The 19911-nt window shown below is 41.5% G+C and overlaps 1 protein-coding gene across 2 annotated transcripts in view; it reads left to right on the top strand.

The window, feature by feature from the left end:
- Window positions 1-19911, top strand: part of robo1 (roundabout, axon guidance receptor, homolog 1 (Drosophila)) — a 315801-nt gene that overhangs the window by 195976 nt on the left and 99914 nt on the right. For both annotated transcript variants that reach the window (XM_055226042.1, XM_055226043.1), the window contains exon 4: window positions 7249-7369. In XM_055226042.1, the coding sequence (XP_055082017.1) occupies window positions 7249-7369 (121 nt within the window). The remainder of the gene's footprint in view (window positions 1-7248; window positions 7370-19911) is intronic.

Below are 19911 nucleotides of genomic sequence, written 5' to 3' on the forward strand. Positions count from 1 at the left end.
TACAAAGATATATGATTTCCCAGTAACATAGTGTATCAGTGAGATTATAGAAGGTTTCTTTAAAACTGTGGCACAGGTACTATTGATGGTACTTTTACTACTTTTGGTCATAGTCAAGATCCTTTGCTGTTTGCTCTTTAGTCCTGGGTGAGTCCTGGTATCAGTAGAACTAGTTTTGGCCTGCTGTAGTTCTCATCCGGTTCTTTCAGTTTTATTTTAGAAATGTTTCCATTTTTTCATTAGTAGTACAGTCCTGTCCAAGACTCAGCCTGTAAGCCCACATCCTGCCCGGCAAATTTCCAAAGATATACAAAAGCATGATAGAAATTTACAAACCTGATGTGATGTGCAATAGTTTCATTAGTTGGATGCACGCTGATTGTGTTATGATGGCGCTCTGAAGGGGAAGGACTTAAAGTGCTCTGTAATGCCTCTTGTAACAACAACTAGCATGCTAATAGCACACAAGCCTTACATCTTGTTTCATTAATGACCCAGCAGTTTATCAGATTGCTCAACTGCTTGTTTTGCTTATTTTTTAATCTTGTTTTGTCAAATGCATCTCTATGGAAATTTTTGACTTTTTGCCAGTAATGTCATTTTTATCCCAACACGAAAGGCTTCATCTGATTGACCAGAATGAATTTATACCCGAGGAGAAACCAAATCTTCTCAGTCAGCACTATGCCGGGAGTCCAGGGGAAGGTACCACTTATCCGGCTCCCTTCCCCATCATCTTTCTGCGCTGGGGCTTTGGGCTTGTGGTCTACCAGGAGAAGGAGCTGTTGTGCAGTCTGCTCCCCAAATGCTGACTACAGCTAACTTCACCAAAGCCGGTCATGGAAAACCACGTCCCCCTGTATAATAAATCCCAGCCCCTAATATAGCTGTTCCATAGTGCTTCACCGTGCTAATGCTAAGCTACGAGCCCTCAGTACATTTTCATTACAGGGATAAGTCGGAGTAGTGATTTATCACTTGGGGATATCAGGGTTTAGCTACTTGCAGGCCGATGCAAAATGCAGTGGCAATGTTAACGCATGCAGGACAGTTCACTAACAAAGGCTACAGTATTTGTTAAAAGCCCCCTATTAAGCTGTTTTCTGACCTCTGTTATAATGTTGTTTCCTCGTCACAAACATGGATTTCAGATATGGTTTTGAGAAGATAATGACATTGTAACATGGCTTAAAGCTCACAAGAGTCCATGAGTAATACAGAACCTTTAAACTTCTGATAAATAGTACCAGTTATTAAAGTACTGCACATGCCCTAAAAATGCCCTTCTGCTGCTTTAAAAAGGGTATTACATTCACACCTGAGTCTGGGTTGCCAATAGAGACATTTTAGGTTTAAACAAACTGGATTTAGACATTTAGAACATCCTTATCTCATATCTATTGGCACAAGTAGGTAATCTTTCTGAAATTTGAAATAAAAATGATGCAAACACTATTTAAAAACAATATATATCTGATGTGTGTATCTCTTTTTGACTCAAAGCTGCATTGCATTATTAATTAGACAAGAGACCCTTTATTTGTCACACATTGGGGGAATTCCAGTGTTCTAATCTACAGTTCAAGAATATTAAGAAAATAGACTCCACTCCAATTCACTCCACACCTGGTGATGGTAAGCTACCGTTATAACCACAGCTGCTCTGGGGTAGACTGACAAAAGCAAGGCTGGCAATCTGCCCAATCTGTGCGATCGACTCCACCAAACACCATCCACACTCATGCATAACCCTGGGTTGAGTGTCTTGCCCAAACACATTTGAAAACAATATTGGTGCAAAATACAAAGCTCAAGTTTGAGATTAGGGGTGCGTGCTTGGCTGGAGAGCAGGGTAATTGCAAGAAACAAGCACGTAATCTGGTTGAAGGGAATCCAATCTTATCTGGTGGAGTGCGGCGGTCAGTGATAAGCAGCAGAGGGAGCTCTGTATGGGAGCTCCGGCTCTGTCAGAGACCAGAGTACAGTGAGAGGGTTGCTGTGTCTGGGGAGGAGACGTGTGTGAAGAGGAAGTTACCATCAGCATAATGCATGGAGACATTTGATTTTGGTCTAATTTTGTGATTCACAAATGTTTGGCAAATACAATCTTTGCTAATCATCTGAAATGGTACATCATAGTAATTCCTATGTTTAGAAGTTTTAGACAGCAGGCCAGCAGAAGATGAATTAGATGGGACTTATCGCTAACAATACCAAAACCCAAGACATATTGTACTTGTGTGTACTCTATAGTTATCATCTCTGACACCCGTGGATCATTCTGTTATGATTTGAACATATTCATCTAAAACAATCACATCACACTAGCAAGTAGTGGATTTTTGTTTTCATTTGTACCAAAATGATTATGTGACGCTGCTGAATCCTACAAGTATCACCGATGAAGAAAATAAAACTGGAGAACATGGGTGTGTACCAAAGACAATGGGGGTAGATCAGCAAAATGGCATCTTCAAAAAAGTAATTAAAAATTACTCAAACATAAATCACTCCAAACTTCAGAGGCTCAATGAGAAGAAACATCTAGAACATGGTTAAACGCTCTGAAAAGTCCAGTTTGCTAGATAGGTCCACTTTACTATAATAATAGCTATAACAGCTTGTCTATGTCCAATTTCGTCTGATCTCAGAAGCTAGGCTAGGTTACATTATGAGTTTTACTGTCGATTAGAATTAGATTTTTGATACTTTTGACAACCTTAAAGCTGCATCTCAAACTTCAAAATGATGTTTCCAAGTCTGACACATTTTTGTAAGTTTAGCATTTCAACTAAACAGTAGAACTTTTCAGGACGTAGTTCTTCTGCCTCAGTCCAGTGCCTCCTCATCCCCATGGCCTTTACCAAAATACAGTCAGCTACCGTTTTCTCAGCTCCAGTGAACACAGCAAAATCCCGTCAGCGCTGCCTGTAAACACTCAGAGTAAATGAGTCAAATCCTTAGCCGTAGCTGTGTTAGCTTTAGCCTGCTGTGCGCTAAAGCTAGGTCTGTGAGAAGCAGCTGGCACAGCTCACTGTAAACTTCCGTCATGCACACGGACTCCCGGAGAGGCTGTTCCCAAATGGGCACTTAAGGCTGGCGCTAACGTCATGTCTGATAGCGGAGTGTGTGCTAGCATGTGTGCTGACAGGGTCTGCTCCATGTCCGGTGGAGCCCAATACTTGTGATGAAAATAGAAATGGGGATTTGCAGTTTGATATGATGTTATTGTGCATATTATTTAAGTTGTATTTTTTTTTTTGAGACCATGTTATACCGTTCTGTCATCAAAAACCTGTTCGAAGAGGTTTTATGTGTCGTCCAATAATTTAGCAGTCTCTCCCGGAGTCTCCCAAACCCTCCTTACAGTTAGCAGTACGCGTCTATACAAGACTCCACCCACAACCTTACATCACCCATGCTCCCACACGACAACTCTCCACAAATATACAAAAAAACTGATACAAAACTGTACACAGCAACTTAGTTTCATTAGTGATAGTTAAAGAAAAGACTATATTTAAAAGCAGCTATTTGAAAACCTGCCAGTCAGAACTACATGCTTTGACAAAACATTACGTAGATGACTGGGTGTGGAACTATATCGTGTCTCCTTAGTTTGAGAGGGCATGATTGACAGGCAGATTGACCAATCAGAGGGACGCATGCTCCGTTCAACAAATATGGCGGAATAAAAAGGGAAAAAAACAACACAGAGAACTGCAGAAACGGCAGGTTTCTGTAGAATCAACAATCGAAACACCATGTTTGTAACTGCACTGTGGAATATTGTATTGATTTTCAGTCCCCCGACACTAACAATATCTCTAAAAATAGTAAAAGCTAAAGTTAAATATGTCAACTGCACAAAAAGTTGTAGGAGTGAAGACGTATCTGAAGGGAGAAGCTAACTATACTGAAACTGGAAACAGCTTTTGTTTGTACAGTTTCTGTGTGTGCTATGAATATGTTACATATGTCTCAGGCACAGTGCACACTTAGTGTCGTGCAGTAGACCTAGCCTACAAACAGAAACTGAAAACAAAAGCTGTTTCCAGTTTCAGTGTAGTTAGTTCCTCCCTTCAGATAGATATAAGGCAGTGTCCACCAGCAATCTGACCAGAACTGAAGAAGCAACTTGGATGAGCAGCAAAACATCGTCACTCCTTCAACTTTTTTGTCCAGTTGACAGATTTAACTTTGGATTTTACTGTGGATCAGGCTTGGACGACTGAGAGATTACACAGACATCTCTAAAATACTTTTATGAGTGAATACATTGATTTTGAAAGTGATGTTTTTCTGATGTAGTTAACATGGGACTTTCGGCTCTTTTATGGGGCCCGAATCGTTTGGATCAGTTTGTTTGAAGCCGTTCAAAAGCAAAGACAGAAGCAAAAGTGAGAACTCATTTTATAGAAACTAATCGCAGAGAAATGACCAAGGCTCAGATGTGTTTAACATGGTTCAAACTGAAAGAGTGAGTGTGTTTACTCTTTGTTTCCTGTGCACAAAGTTCTCACTTGTGTCACCTACTATGCTTCTGTAATGATTCTTGTGTTGGTTCAGTGTTGATCAGTTTAAAAATCTATAGTAATTTGTAAGAACAAAATTTGGTTCTTTCTAAAAATGAAATCTGCTTACAATCATTTATGTTAAGGAACCATTCAAAAGAGCAGACTAACAAACGTCACATCACTAGTGAACAGCAGAGAATGAAGACCACCACCCTCCTACCCCCATACCCCCCATACTCCCCCACACCAGCCTGTATTGTGCTGCTGAGTTTGGGCCAGTCCTCCCACATGAGCAGGCTAAAACATGGGGTGTGCTTGGAGATGGAGGAGAGCAGCCTGCAGCCCACATATCCAGACCTGCTCCCAGCATGCCCACTCCGGGAGGGAACAGGCAAAATCTGTCACACATAACTCACTATGGGATTTTCATTTGTGCATATTTTAATATGACACAAGAGTGAGTTGCACTGTATAGTTTAATTATTAAAGAAGGCATATTTGACTTCTATGGGGTATTAGCTGCTAACACATAACATATTTAGATCACTAGCTTATCTTTTATTGTTTTGAAAATGCTATAGTCACCGTATTAACATGTTTAATGCGTTTCTGTTTAATTTTTTTTTTAATGCTCTGAGTCTCCCCTCCCTTTGCCCTCTGTTTTTGTATATTAATGGAGAATTGACATGTGAGAGCATGGGTGATGTAGGCTTGTGGGCGGAGGATTGTACAGAATCTTACAACTAACTGAAAGTAGGGTTTGAATATGGCCCGGGAGAGATAGCTAAATTACTCAAACATGCATGGATCACCTCGAAACCCTGTTTAGGCATGTTTTTGAACATGGTAGAAAGCAAAAAAAAAAAAAAGAACAATTTCCATAACTCCCCCTTCTTTAACCAGGAACCTTGTTTCTGTCTATCAATAGCTTTTTTTAAAGTTTATATTGACATTAATGGTGCACTGTGTAATATTTTTGGTGAGGGGTCCACCATGGAGATGCTATTTACTTTACCTTTAATCCAGAGTTTACACCACTCCCCCATCAATGACTTTGTTAGTGGTGAATGTTAAAAGCTAATTCCTATGTCTCTGGTATCTCACTGTGTCAAACCGGTCGTACAGGCCTAATCACAGCATGATAAATAAACAGAGCTGTGTACGATGCCAGCGTTTAACTTGCTCTATTGTCCTGTCTGGTGCTCCATGAATGCCTCAAATGCTCCTCATTGTCTCTATGCTTTTGTGTGGAGGAGGTGGCTAATTACTGGGTGCAAAATTGAAGCGCTAAATTAATAGCAGAGAGTGGCTGTAGTGAATGGTGTGCGCATTATCTGCCAGGCCAAATGACACACACAAAAGCAGCGGGATAGAGCCGTTAGCATGCTAGCATAATAGTGACAATCTGTGGCACGTTGTTTTTGTGATGCAATATGCAACAACACTAAAATTAGCTTGTAAAAGAGTTGTTAAATGAGTGAGATTATGGACTTCTTGATGAAGAGGAGGAGATGGAGAGGGTGAGGATAGTGGATCTGCTGATGTGGTGAAGATGATGCACAGGGTTGTAGTGCTTGCAGTTTAAAAGGTATAGGAAGAAAGGTGTGTTTATATTAGTGGCATGAGTTGTGATTGCAAATCACTCCAAATTCCTCCTCCTCTCTCTCTCTTTCCCTTTGTCTCTCCTCATCTCTTTATTCCTCCCTTTCTCTCTCTCTCTCTCCCCTCTATCTCTCCTTCCTTCATTGCCTCTTTCCTCCCTGTCCTCCAGTGCCTTTAGCTTCTAAGCCTTTTCTCTCTTCCTCTCTCCCTCCCTGACCCTCTCTCCCTCCCTGACCCTCTCGCCCTCTTTCACCCTCTCTCTCCCTCCCTGACCCTCTCTCTTCCTGTTCCTCCTCCACCCTCTCGCTTCACTCCCTCTGTTCTCCCTGTCCTCCAGTGTCTTTGGAGTGTGGCCGTCTTTGAGGTGCTGAGCCTTTCCTCAAACAAACAGAAACATAAGGACACTTCAAACCCGCTGCAGCTCTGCGGGACGTCCCACACACTCTCCACAAGCAGGACCCCCTCTCTTTCCCCCTCTCTCCTCTCCTCCTGCCTCCATCTCCGGTCCGGACCATGAATATTAAACAGGGAGGGTGGAATGCCTCAGAACTTTGAAGAAGGTGCTGAGTATCAGAGATGACATACTTATGGTGTGAACAGTTTAGTTTTCACTGAAGAGAGTCTCAAACAAGGGACCAGGGTCAATGTAAGAGCAAAAGTAAAAAGGAGAAAATAAATAAATGCTGTTATGCTGATTTATTCTTGATTACAAAAACACTGGACATGATGAACAAAATGTTTATGTTATAATTTGGCGTTCTGGTTCAAGACAGTTATCCAATCAGAAAGCAGAATGAGCCTCACATGACTCTCTCATTTGGGTTGCCAATTTCAATGCTGAAATCCAGTTGGTTTAAAGCTAAAATTTACATGAGCATTTCTGTGCTCAAGTTACAATGACTACAAACATATAGAGACATTGCTAAACTGCCGCTAACTGCCATGTCCTGTCAGCAGAGGGAGCTCTAAAAGTTTATCCACTATATATTATATAAATATTAACTTTGCTAAGAACCTTTAGCATGGTTTCTAACCCATTATTTTTCTATTTTAGTCAAAGCTTTTGTGCCATGATACCTTGTTAAAATCCTGCCTGTTAAATTTCTCAATCTGGTTTGTCTTTCCACAGATCCGAGGAGGAAAGCTGATGATCACAAACGGGCGTAAGAGTGACGCAGGGAAGTACGTGTGTGTGGGGACCAACATGGTGGGCGAGAGGGAGAGCGAGACGGCCGAGCTCACTGTGCTTGGTGAGAACACACTCAACAATGTCACATGGAAGTGTTACACCCTCCATATCACAGATATTAATTGACTGGCTGTACTTGGGAGGTCCCAGTTTCATTTCAACATCTGAAAAAGCTGGTCTAAAGGTGTACATGGACCTCTGAAGGGTTTGTGAGATCTACAGACAAGTTAGGCACATTTAAATAAGTAGGAGTAAGTCCTTTTGCAACATGAAACTCATGTAGCCCAGATTTAACTAAGAATTGCTAACAGTTAAATCATTGTTGAAGCTCTGCAAATCATCAAATGATTCTGAAATCAAGAGAATTATTTCTATATTTAAGTGTATCTAGATACACTTAAATATAGAAATACTTCCTCCTGAGGTCCAGCCATCCTACTCTCCCTCTTTTACCATTTCTCCATCTCTTCCCCACTGTGTCATCCTTCTGCCGGGCAGCATCCCATTTCCCTGACCCCTAACCTCTGCCCCCTGCGGTTTCTTCAATACTCTGCATGACAACACAAATTGTAGCACACCATGTGCCATTTACTCAAGAGGAAAAAAAACACAACAATTCTTCAGCCCTAAAAATGGACTTATACCACCAACCAGGGGGTCACTGAAATGCTAAGAACATTCTTTAGCCGTGTCCCAATTCAACGCTTCACCCTTCAAAAGGCCCAACAATGAAGGGTGGTCCTCGTGTGGCCTCTGTGGACCACAAAGGCTGTGCCGAAATGGGACAGGTATCTGTGCGCTTACGTTATGTTGCTTACATTACATTGCCTAACAACCAAGACACCTGCTTTTTATTAAGATTTTAACTGTTTTATGTAGCACTATTGTCGGTGAGGTAAACCAGCACTTCCATTTAAAAGTGTATTCAGTAGCTGATACATAGCGTATGATGGGACAAAGAAGGGCGCAAAGTCTGCTCGGATGTACCCTTCATTCACAGCCGATATCTATGGAAATGCAGGGCACATTTGTCGGCCATCTTCGCGGGATACAAGAAACGGGACAGGCCTTGTCGCACCAGAAGTGACGTAAATGCCCTTCAAATGCAGCCTACAAAGTGTGCAGCCCTTGAATTGGATCACGGCTTATATCCTTTGCCTTATGGAGCTGTTAAATGTGATGTCACTTCCGGGTCCATCAGCTGAAAACAATGAACATGTTACTATTTCCACTTTTTTAAGTGACAACACATCTCTGGTTAAACAGATTGTAGTTGTTTAAAGGGTTATTAGCATGGATCTATGGTTATAACTGTGACAGAAAGTTTCAAGCAGGCTTAAGTAATTTTTCGACTGCTAAGACACCATTGGTCCAGAAATCTCTGTTTCCCCTACCCCCCATACACACCCACTCCTCTGTACTTACTTGATTCTCTATTGCCGCTGCGTTTGTATGTGTACCATACCAGATGTGTACCATTTTGGTACAGATCTGAAAAAATCTACTGCTAGCTAGATATCAACTGTCAAAAACATCAAAAACATGCCTGGAGTTGTGTTTTGTTTCACACTTGTTTCAATACTCTATTAATCCTAAATGGTTTACTCTGAGCCTTAAAAATGCTTGTTCGTATTTTTGCCTGAATTGTTGCGTCACAGATAAAAGACTTCACATTTCTCCTGTGCAATTTTTAAGCCAAAAAAACATCAGCAGAGTAATTTTATGGTCAAATTGTGTTCACAACAAACACATAGCTTACCATGGCTCTGAAAGCAGAGCATTCACGAAAGACTTGAACTGTTAACTTTCATTGTTCATTCCCATTGCTGAGGGCAGAGAGACTGTCTCACTGGAAACAGAGGTGAAGTTTATACAGTATATTTACTAAATGCAGATGTAACCCACTTCTGGGTATGTACACATATGGACCTCTAGGTTCGTAGGAGCTGAGATATAGCAACAACAACGGACTCAGTAAATGTAATTAAATGTGAACTTTTAGTTAAGAAAAACATTAAAGAAGTGCACAATACAATTTCACATACATTTACACATTTGGCCCAAAAACTAAAATAAAAGTGTCCCATGGGAATTGTTCATTTCCGAAATGTTTCTTTGCAACTTAGATCAATGTTCAAGTCAATAAGTCAGGGGATAGTCAGTCATGGAATGTGTCCGGAGTAGGCTCGTTGGTATTGGTCAGTGGGACTGACACAAATCCTACCACAGGATCCGTTGTAGGGGATGATAGGGCTCACGATTCGATTGGGAGGCTCGCCATCAAACGGATTTCATCGACGTCGGTATACACCAAGGTTGGAACATCACTTTTCCAGTGAAGTACAAAAACCTGACCTGTATTAGTAAAACAGGTTTTACAATCCAATTCTCAATGTGTGCAATTGCAAATAGGTTCATATCAAATTCACATAAAATATCAACATAGATAGTGTTGTACAACATAAATTTATCCTATCAAATGGAAAAATAACTTAATATAGTTAACATGTAGGTAACTACAATTACTTTCCAATTAACTTTCTCATATTCAAATAATTGTCTCATATTGTTAAAATATATCATTTTAACCAGAGTAATTTCAATGGAATTTCACAATATAATCACATTTTACCAATGCGTTCACTTATTTATGGAAAACACATTAACTTGTACAGTATAATGCATATTCATATTTTCTATGTATCAACTCTTTTTTACACAAGGTTTTAGAAAAATTAAATGAAATATAACAAAAAAATCACAGCTTTGCTGGTTATACGTATTTTAGATAACTTAATTAACTGAAAATGACAATTTTTTATCTTCAATTCCATTTAACAATATTTTTTTTTATAAAATGAACTTAAAATGTACAAAATACTCAAAATAATGAGCTAGCGTGTTCGCAAGGAGCTTCTTAATACAGACAATGTGAACATGTGCGTGCTAGCTTACCAAGACGACCAACTCGGATGATTTTAAAGTAACTCAGCAATGGTTCTGCCACCTCCAACAGGAGCTTTAATCACATTAAAACAAACACTTTAACGTTTGTAACTTTCAAAACACAAAACTTCGGGTTTCATACCTTTTCTCTATTTTTCCAGCAACACGTGAGGGAGAGGCCGTGCTCTGCGCGTAAGGAGCACAGTCAAGCTACCTGCGTGCGCTCATACCACTTCCGGTTTCGTCAAAATAAAACTTCCGACTTTCAAAATAAAACCACTTATATTGAAACGCAAAATAAATGTAAAAATACTCATTTTAAAACTATTTAAATATTATCTGTCTCTAACCAGGCGGGTTACACCCTCCCCCTCTAAATCAACATGAGTCCCTTCATGTCCTCTCAAGGGTTAGGGCGCCTTCAAAAGTTTCAACTAAAGCTTTGTTGAACCCATCTAAAATAGTTTGTGCAAATGAAATCAAGGGTCTACCAAGCTGTGCATAGGTAAACTTAGCAGGGGGTCTTCTTAATCGCTCAGATCTGCGTACTGTATCAGTAGTCTGGTTATCAAGGAAATCAGGAAGTTCAGTTAGTTCAGGGGAACTAACATTTGGTTCAGTATTGTCTAATTTGTTTGACTGTCTCAGTTCAGTTTCTTTAGACTGTTCAACTCTTCCTGATGTCTCAGTTGAAGAGGAATTGTCTGTTTTGTCATTTTCCATTTCAGTAGTTTTACATTCTGCTGTGTTTTCAGACTCCAGTTCGGTAAATGTCACATCCGGTAGGTTTCCATTCAGGTTTTCATTTTGTATCTCATCCGGTAAGTTTCCATTTTCAGGTAGGTTTTCCTTTCCTTTTTCCATAGGTTGGTCCAGAATTGGGTCCTTAGGCAAGTTTCGAGATTCCTCATTTGCTTTTGAGGTCAAACTGTTTGGTTGAACAATCCTTGTGGTTGTTTCGATTGTTGTAGGATAGAAACATGGAATATAGTCATCGTCATTATCGGAATCAAGGGGATTTTCCTCTGGAGGAATGGGAGTTTGCCTTGTTTTGGGTTTTGAGGTCTGTTTTGGTTTTACAGTTTCACCATCATCCTCCTCAGGTAAAAATCCGCAAGGGAGCAATAAGTCACGATGGAGTGTGCGCAAGGGCCCGTCTTGTCCCTCAGGACAGACTGTATACACCGGCATATCTCCAGCTTTCTTTTGGACAACATAAATGCTAGACTCCCATCGATCCGCTAGTTTGTGTTTGCCACGAAAACGGAGATTACGCACAAGAACTCTGTCGCCTATGTCAAGCGTTGACTCCCTTACTCTCATGTCAAATCTGCGTTTATTTTTGTCAGCTACCTTCTTCGCATTAGCTGACGCTAACTGATAACTCTCTTTCAGGTAGGACTTAAGATTACGTACATACTGTGAATGTGACATACCGGTATCTTTCTTAACTGGTAAACCGAACGCTATGTCTATAGGCAGTCTCGGTTGGCGACCGAACATTAACTCATATGGCGAGAACCCTGTGACATCACTCCTCGTGCAATTATATGCGTGCGTGAGAGGTCGTATATAGTCGCGCCACTTTGCTTTTTCTTTGTCTTTTAGCGTACCTAACATACTGAGCAGTGTACGGTTATAGCGCTCAACAGGGTTTCCCCGGGGGTGGTAAGGGCTTGTTCTTATTTTCTTAGTACCGACCAAGGCACACAACTCTTTGATAACTTGTGACTCAAAGTCACGGCCTTGGTCACTGTGAAGGCGTTCTGGGAACCCATAATGGAGAAAGAACTGCTCCCACAAGCATTTGGCTACAGTTAGTGCTTTTTGGTCCCGAGTCGGGATGGCTGTCGCATATTTAGTAAAGTGGTCCGTTATGACCAGAATATCCTTGACATTGTGACTGTCAGGTTCAATGGACAAAAAGTCCATACAAACAAGTTCCATGGGCCGACTTGTCTGTATGTTAACTAAAGGTGCTGCCTTGTCGGGTTGGCTTTTTCTTTTGATGCACCTTGGACACTTTTTAACTTTGGACTCAACGTCAAGAGCCATCTTTGGCCAATAGAAGCGAGATCGGGTTAACTCAACTGTTCTTTCAACTCCTAAATGGCCCATTTCATCATTTAAACTATAGAGTACTGGGTTTCTGAGAGTTTTTGGCAAAACAAGTTGGTATACTGTTTTGTTATTACAGCGTCTTTTGCGAAACAACAGATTGTCTTTCATTTCAAAGCGACTCATTTCTTTGAGCATGAGTTGGAGTTCTGGGCATTTTGCGACAGTAGGAGCTGGTTCTCCTGTCTCACATAACTTAATGATAACACTGATGGACGGGTCGGCTCTCTGCAGTGCAGCCATCTCTGCCGCACTGTACTTAGGAACTGTGGGAAAACCACTAAGTGTTTCATCATTGTCTACAAATTCTGAGGGAATTGCATCTGGGTGAACGGCAAGAGACTCAATGTAACATGTTGGCATTTCAGGATCATTCCGGACAACAGTGTGGAGTTCACAGGTGGCTTGGACAATGTTCACAGGCGTAAGATGGTGTGAGGTGAACTCATGGATTCTCTGACTTTCTTCTTGAGATGCACTGTCACTTATAAGCTCACCATGGGGCCTCCTCGATAAGCCATCAGCATCCTGATTTTGCTTGCCTGCGCGATATTTTATGTCAAAAGTGAACGTAGACAATGCTGCTAACCAGCGATAACTAGTTGCATCTAGTTTTGCTTTGGTTAGGACGTATCGCAAAGGATTATTATCAGTGATCACTGTGAAAACATTGCCATATAAGTAATCATGGAATTTTTCAGTAATAGCCCACTTGAGGGCTAAAAACTCCAACTTATGAGCTGGATAACGAGCTTCGCACTGAGAGAGACCGCGGCTTGCGTAAGCAATAACACGCGACTGACCGTCTTGCTCTTGGTATAACGCCGCGCCGAGCCCTGTCGTGCTCGCATCAGTATGAACAACATAAGGCAATCTGGGGTTTGCAAACCCTAAAACTGGTGCGGACGTTAGCTTTTCAATAATCTGTTCAAAAGCAGCTTGGCACGCTTGGGTCCACCTTTCACCAAACGGTTCTTTGGGATTGTGATACTTGGCAGCTATGTTTGTAACTTTTGCCCCTTTGCGTACTGGAGGGTAACCGGCTGTTAGGTTGGTTAGCGGTTTCACGATCTTGGAGTACCCCGCCACGAACCTACGGTAGTACCCCGAGAACCCAAGAAATGACCTAAGGTCTTTTAAGGTCTGTGGTCTTGGCCAGGTCTTAAGTGCTTCGGTCTTTTGAGGATCGGTTTCAACACCGTTTCGAGAGACAATATGTCCTAAATAGCGGACTGACGTTTGGAAAAAATGACACTTTTCAGGTGACAACTTCAAACCGTTTTCTCGCAAGCGATTTAGCACATTTGTCAAATGGGTTTCATGTTCTTCTAATGTCTTAGAAAAGACAATTATATCGTCCAAGAACACAAGCACTTCTCGCAAGTTGATGTCACCCATACATCTTTCCATCAAGCGCTGGAAAGTGCTTGGCGCATTAGTGATCCCTTGTGGCATGCGATTCCATTCCCAAAAGCCGAGAGGGCACACAAACGCAGTTTTTTCCTTATCACTCTCAGTCATTTCTATTTGGTAATAACCACTTTTCAAATCCATCACTGAAAACCATTGAGACCCGCTCAGGGCTGAAAAGGACTCCTCTAGATTTGGCAATGCATATGCATCCTTGATCGTTTGCATGTTCAAACGCCGATAGTCCACACATAATCGGACATCTCCATTTTTCTTTTTTACTACAACTATAGGCGATGCAAAAGGAGATTGGGATTCCCTTATGATTCCTGCTTCAAGGAGAGTCTGCAAATGATGTCTCACTGCATCATAATCCTGCGGGTGTATCGGCCGTGGGCGTTGTTTGAAAGGGGTCTCATCCTTTAGTTTTATTGAATGTTTGACTTTTGTTGCATGACCATAGTCAAGATCATGATGTGAGAAGATGTCGGAGAAACTGTTTAACCGGTCTGTCATGTGGGCTTTCCAATTTTCAGGGAGTGACTCACCAAATTCAAATGTCAGGCTAGGACTAGGCTGCTTGTTTGTCTGGTCAATGGACTGCTGTTGGCTACTGCAACTAGCTGTCTTTTGAGTAAGCATGATCTCTCTAACAGCGCTAAGTTCGCCAATGACACACCTAACAGGTAGGGAGATGTCACGATCAGTTTCATTTCTCAGAACTACAGGCACTTTGTAAGGAGAGGCTCTTGGAAGATTTATGAGACAACAGTCAACAAATATTCCTCCAGGTAAGGATGACACTGTAGCTTGCTCGAGTAGAACACATTTTTCATTTATTACATTATCAACATTAGCATAACCCTCTAGAACTATTTTATGACCAGCAGGGATTACACTCGGTTCAGAATTTCTGAGATTTACTAGACCCAAATAGTCATCTGAACTATGCCGGTGCCTAATCTGTAGGGTTTTCAAAACTTGGTGATAGCCACAGTACGAACTGGTTTGGGGGGAATTGTCATCACAGAACTGAACATAAAGTGGGTCTAGTGTATTAGTTCCGATTAACAATGGAGTGAGGCTATTGGAGCGAACGTCTGGCACTACAAGGGCAAGTGTCTCTATCTCAAGCTGAGTGGCTATGAACTCTTTTGGGAACTGCATTGTAACTCTAACATACCCCATGTATGGCACTGACTGTCCATTTGCCCCTTCAATTTCTAGTAAATCAGCAACAGGGTGAATGGCCTGATCTGAAAGGTAACGCTTATAAAAGGACTGGGACATAGTTGTAACCTGTGAACCAGTATCAAGTAATGCATTACACTCAAGCCCATTAACTTTAACATTAGCAGTGCTTTTACTTCCAACTAGCCCTATTGGTAACATCTTGTTCTGTGTCACTCTGTGTTCTTTGATTTTAGCTTTCAGTTTTGTTTTCGGTTCACTTGTGGGACGTTCTGATTCATTTGTTTCTATTTGTCCCTCAATAGAAACATTACTCAGTTTAACTGTTTCTCAGGGATTGGATTCTCTTTTTCCCAAGCTTGTTGTTTTTCTTTTAACAGAGTTCTCTTTGCAGACACTAATGTGGGATTAGGAGGATCATTACAACTTGTGGCAATATGCCCGTCCTCGCCACAACGGAAACAGTACCATGGTTTTGGTTTAGTTTTGACTACTGCAGGTGTGGCTTCTGAGGTAGGTTTTGGAGTGGGTGTCTTTTTGGTAACAGTTTTCTCTTTTTGTTTCTCTTTCTCCGTTTTCTTTGCAGGTTTTTGAGAAACAGACATTTCTTGCTTTGGGGCTGAGAGGGTAGCGATTTGAGCTTGAAGATCAACAATTTGTTTTTGGATCTGTTGTACGATTGATGAAGGGTCAGAGGAAGACGGCTGCGGATCATACGTGTCTGAAAAATATGCCTCATGCATGTGTGCTGCAGCTTGCACTTTTGGTTTGTGAAAGCCTAAATGCAGTTTCATTCGGTTTGCTTTTGCAGTTTGTTTGTCCTCCTCTGTTCTTAAAAGGAGTAAGAACTCTGGAAAAGTGGGCGGGTTATCTTTTCTTTGTTCAAGGTGAAGTGCATTAATTAGTGCATTGTTCCAGCAGCCTCTACAGAACTGCTTGAGGAGGTGCTTGTCTGAATCTTGGGGGGAAATAGTCTTCATTTTCACGATCCGATTCAACAGTGTCTGTAATCTTTGAAGATAGTTGGAAGATTTCTCACCTGAGTTTTGGTTAACATTGAGAAACTGAGCAAATAGCTCATCCCCATCTTCCACTGTAGCATAAGCTGAGTCAAGCAGGTCTAGGAAAGATTTTGGGTCAGCATGGGGACCTAATGACTTGACTACATTTGAGGCAGGGGGCAGTAAACTATCCACAATGCGCCTTACAAGCTGCGCATTGGAAACAGTGGTATCTGCCAAGTGGCAATCAATGTTGCTTCTCCAAGTGTCATAATCAACTTCAAAATTTGGGCAAGGGACTCTGCCAGAAAATGGTCTGAGTTTTGTAGATGCATGTATCTGAGAGGAGAGGTCTGAACTTTTGACAATGTGTTCGACCACTACACGCTGCACTTCCGGGGGACTGAGGTGTTCAGCTGAAGGCTGGAAGGATGGTGCCGTCGCTCTGAGAATGGGCATAGCAGCTGCAGAGGTTCTGAAAGTAAGCTCTGGTGGTTCAATAGTTTGGTTTTGCCCATTTGTCTCTGAATCTGATTGGGTGGCATCAGGGGAGACAGGACCTTGTGCTGTTTCAGCGGGTGCTACTACTGTGCCCTGATCTTCTTGTTCTGCCCTCTGAAAAGATTCATTAACTAACCCCGTAATTCTAGTCAGCTCGTCACGCAACAGGTGTTCAAATGGTTTGCCACTAAGTTTTGCAATGTTCTGTAGGCCTGACAGAAATGCTTTAGTGAGATCGGTACCCTTTTCACAGGAGTATACACTAGCTAGAGCTTTAATGTGGAAAACAACATCAGTATCTGAATCACTTGTTCTATCAAGAGGTAAATCTTTCTCAAGTGTCTCCACAGCAACACCAGATGAATACTCTACAATGACTTTACCAAAAAACTCTGAGGTTTGTTCTGAAACCTTGATACATCTGTTAATAGACCCAAATCGCTTTAAGAACTCAATAATCTCCTCATCTACAGTGGTATTTGTCAAACCTGATACAATGACAGCATTCGGAACCTTAACATTTTCAGTCTCGATCAAATCCATTTTGTGGAAATACACCCATTAACTCTCAATGGACACTTTAAGGGTTAACGTTGTTGCTACTCAAAGCTCCTGGCTGGCTCGCCACGTTTTACCGTGTAACCCACTTCAGGGTATGTACACATGGACCTCTAGGTTCGTAGGAGCTGAGATATAGCAACAACAACGGACTCAGTAAATGTAATTAAATGTGAACTTTTAGTTAAGAAAAACATTAAAGAAGTGCACAATGCAATTTCACATACATTTACACATTTGGCCCAAAAACTAAAATAAAAGTGTCCCATGGGAATTGTTCATTTCCGAAATGTTTCTTTGCAACTTAGATCAATGTTCAAGTCAATAAGTCAAGGGATAGTCAGTCATGGAATGTGTCCGGAGTAGGCTCGTTGGTATTGGTCAATGGGACTGACACAAATCCTACCACAGGATCCGTTGTATGGAATGATAGGGCTCACGATTCGATTGGGAGGCTCGCCATCAAACGGATTTCATCGACGTCGGTATACACCAAGGTTGGAACATCACTTTTCCAGTGAAGTACAAAAACCTGACCTGTATTAGTAAAACAGGTTTTACAATCCAATTCTCAATGTGTGCAATTGCAAATAGGTTCATATCAAATTCACATAAAATATCAACATAGATAGTGTTGTACAACATAAATTTATCCTATCAAATGGAAAAATAACTTAATATAGTTAACATGTAGGTAACTACAATTACTTTCCAATTAACTTTCTCATATTCAAATAATTGTCTCATATTGTTAAAATATATCATTTTAACCAGAGTAATTTCAATGGAATTTCACAATATAATCACATTTTACCAATGCGTTCACTTATTTATGGAAAACACATTAACTTGTACAGTATAATGCATATTCATATTTTCTATGTATCAACTCTTTTTAACACAAGGTTTTAGATAAATTAAATGAAATATAACAAAAAAATCACAGCTTTGCTGGTTATACGTATTTTAGATAACTTAATTAACTGAAAATGACAATTTTTTATCTTCAATTCCATTTAACAATATTTTTTTTTATAAAATGAACTTAAAATGTACAAAATACTCAAAATAATGAGCTAGCGTGTTCGCAAGGAGCTTCTTAATACAGACAATGTGAACATGTGCGTGCTAGCTTACCAAGACGACCAACTCGGATGATTTTAAAGTAACTCAGCAATGGTTCTGCCACCTCCAACAGGAGCTTTAATCACATTAAAACAAACACTTTAACGTTTGTAACTTTCAAAACACAAAACTTCGGGTTTCATACCTTTTCTCTATTTTTCCAGCAACACGTGAGGGAGAGGCCGTGCTCTGCGCGTAAGGAGCACAGTCAAGCTACCTGCGTGCGCTCATACAACTTCCGGTTTCGTCAAAATAAAACCACTTATATTGAAACGCAAAATAAATGTAAAAATACTCATTTTAAAACTATTTAAATATTATCTGTCTCTAACCAGGCGGGTTACACAGATGTTATTTTAAGTTAGAAAAATGTGAAATACTTATCCCAAGGTGGCTAAAAGCATGTTTAAAAGAGAATTAAAGTCACATGAATGCATCATATGTGCTTTTGAACAAGACCAGACAATACTTTACAATATAACAGTAATTTCACAAACTCAGGGAAAAAAAAAAAAAAAAAAAAATCTTAACTCACTCCTCATGCTGCGTCTGAGCGCCAATCCAGCAGTGGTTTGGACCAATCATAGGGCAGTGTTATGGTTTGGACATAAGACAGAAGTGAGGCCAAACCAAAACAAACAATAGTGTATACACATAGGCTTTTTTTTTTCAGCGTTTAAATCATATTTTGTTATTTTAAAGCCCCTATATGTATTTTTTTTTTTTGTTCAGTTTGGATGTTTTATTTAGCACTGTAAAACATATAAAAATATGTATCCTTCCTGTGAGCAGGCTTCCATCTCCACAAATGTGACTCTAGTTCGGCCTGCTTGTTTCCATGGAAATGTGGTTCCTTTGGCTATAATATTCCACAGTATGACATAAAACTCATGTATTGCCATGAGGAATGTTCTGAAATATTGGTTTAACTTTGTATTTCCATAGAATCATGCAGGTGACCATCCATCCATCCATTTTCTTCCGCTTATCCGGGGCCGGGTCGCGGGGGCAGCAGTCTAAGCAGGGACTCCCAGACTTCCCTCACCCCGGACACGTCCTCCAGCTCCTCCGGTGGGACCCCAAGGCGTTCCCAGGCCAGCCGAGAGACATAGTCCCTCCAGCGTGTCCTGGGTCTTCCCCGGGGCCTCCTCCCGGTGGGACATGCCCAGAACACCTCCCTAGGGAGGCGTCCAGGAGGCATCCTGAGCAGATGCCCGAGCCACCTCAGCTGGTTCCTCTCAACGTGTAGGAGCAGCGGCTCTACTCCGAGCTCTTCCCGTGTGACCGAGCTCCTCACCCTATCCCTAAGGGTGCGCCCGGCCACTCTGCGGAGGAAGCCCATTTCAGCCGCTTGTATCCGCGATCTTGTCCTTTCGGTCATTACCCAGAGCTCATGACCATAGGTGAGGGTAGGAACGTAGATTGACCGGTAAATCGAGAGCTTTGCCTTCCGGCTCAGCTCCTTCTTTACCACAACGGACCGATACAGCGACCGCATCACTGCAGACGCTGCACCGATCCGCCTGTCAATCTCCCGCTCCATCCTTCCCTCACTCGTGAACAAGACCCCGAGATACTTGAACTCCTCCACTTGGGGCAGAGACTCACCACCCACCCGGAGAGAGCAAACCACCTTTTTCCGGTCGAGAACCATGGCCTCGGATTTGGAGGAGCTGATTCTCATCCCAGCCGCTTCACACTCGGCTGCAAACCGCCCCAGTGCCTGCTGCAGGTCCTGGCTCGAAGAAGCCAT

Source organism: Periophthalmus magnuspinnatus, chromosome 13 (genome assembly GCF_009829125.3).
Source record: "Periophthalmus magnuspinnatus isolate fPerMag1 chromosome 13, fPerMag1.2.pri, whole genome shotgun sequence".
Lineage (NCBI taxonomy): Eukaryota > Metazoa > Chordata > Actinopteri > Gobiiformes > Gobiidae > Periophthalmus > Periophthalmus magnuspinnatus.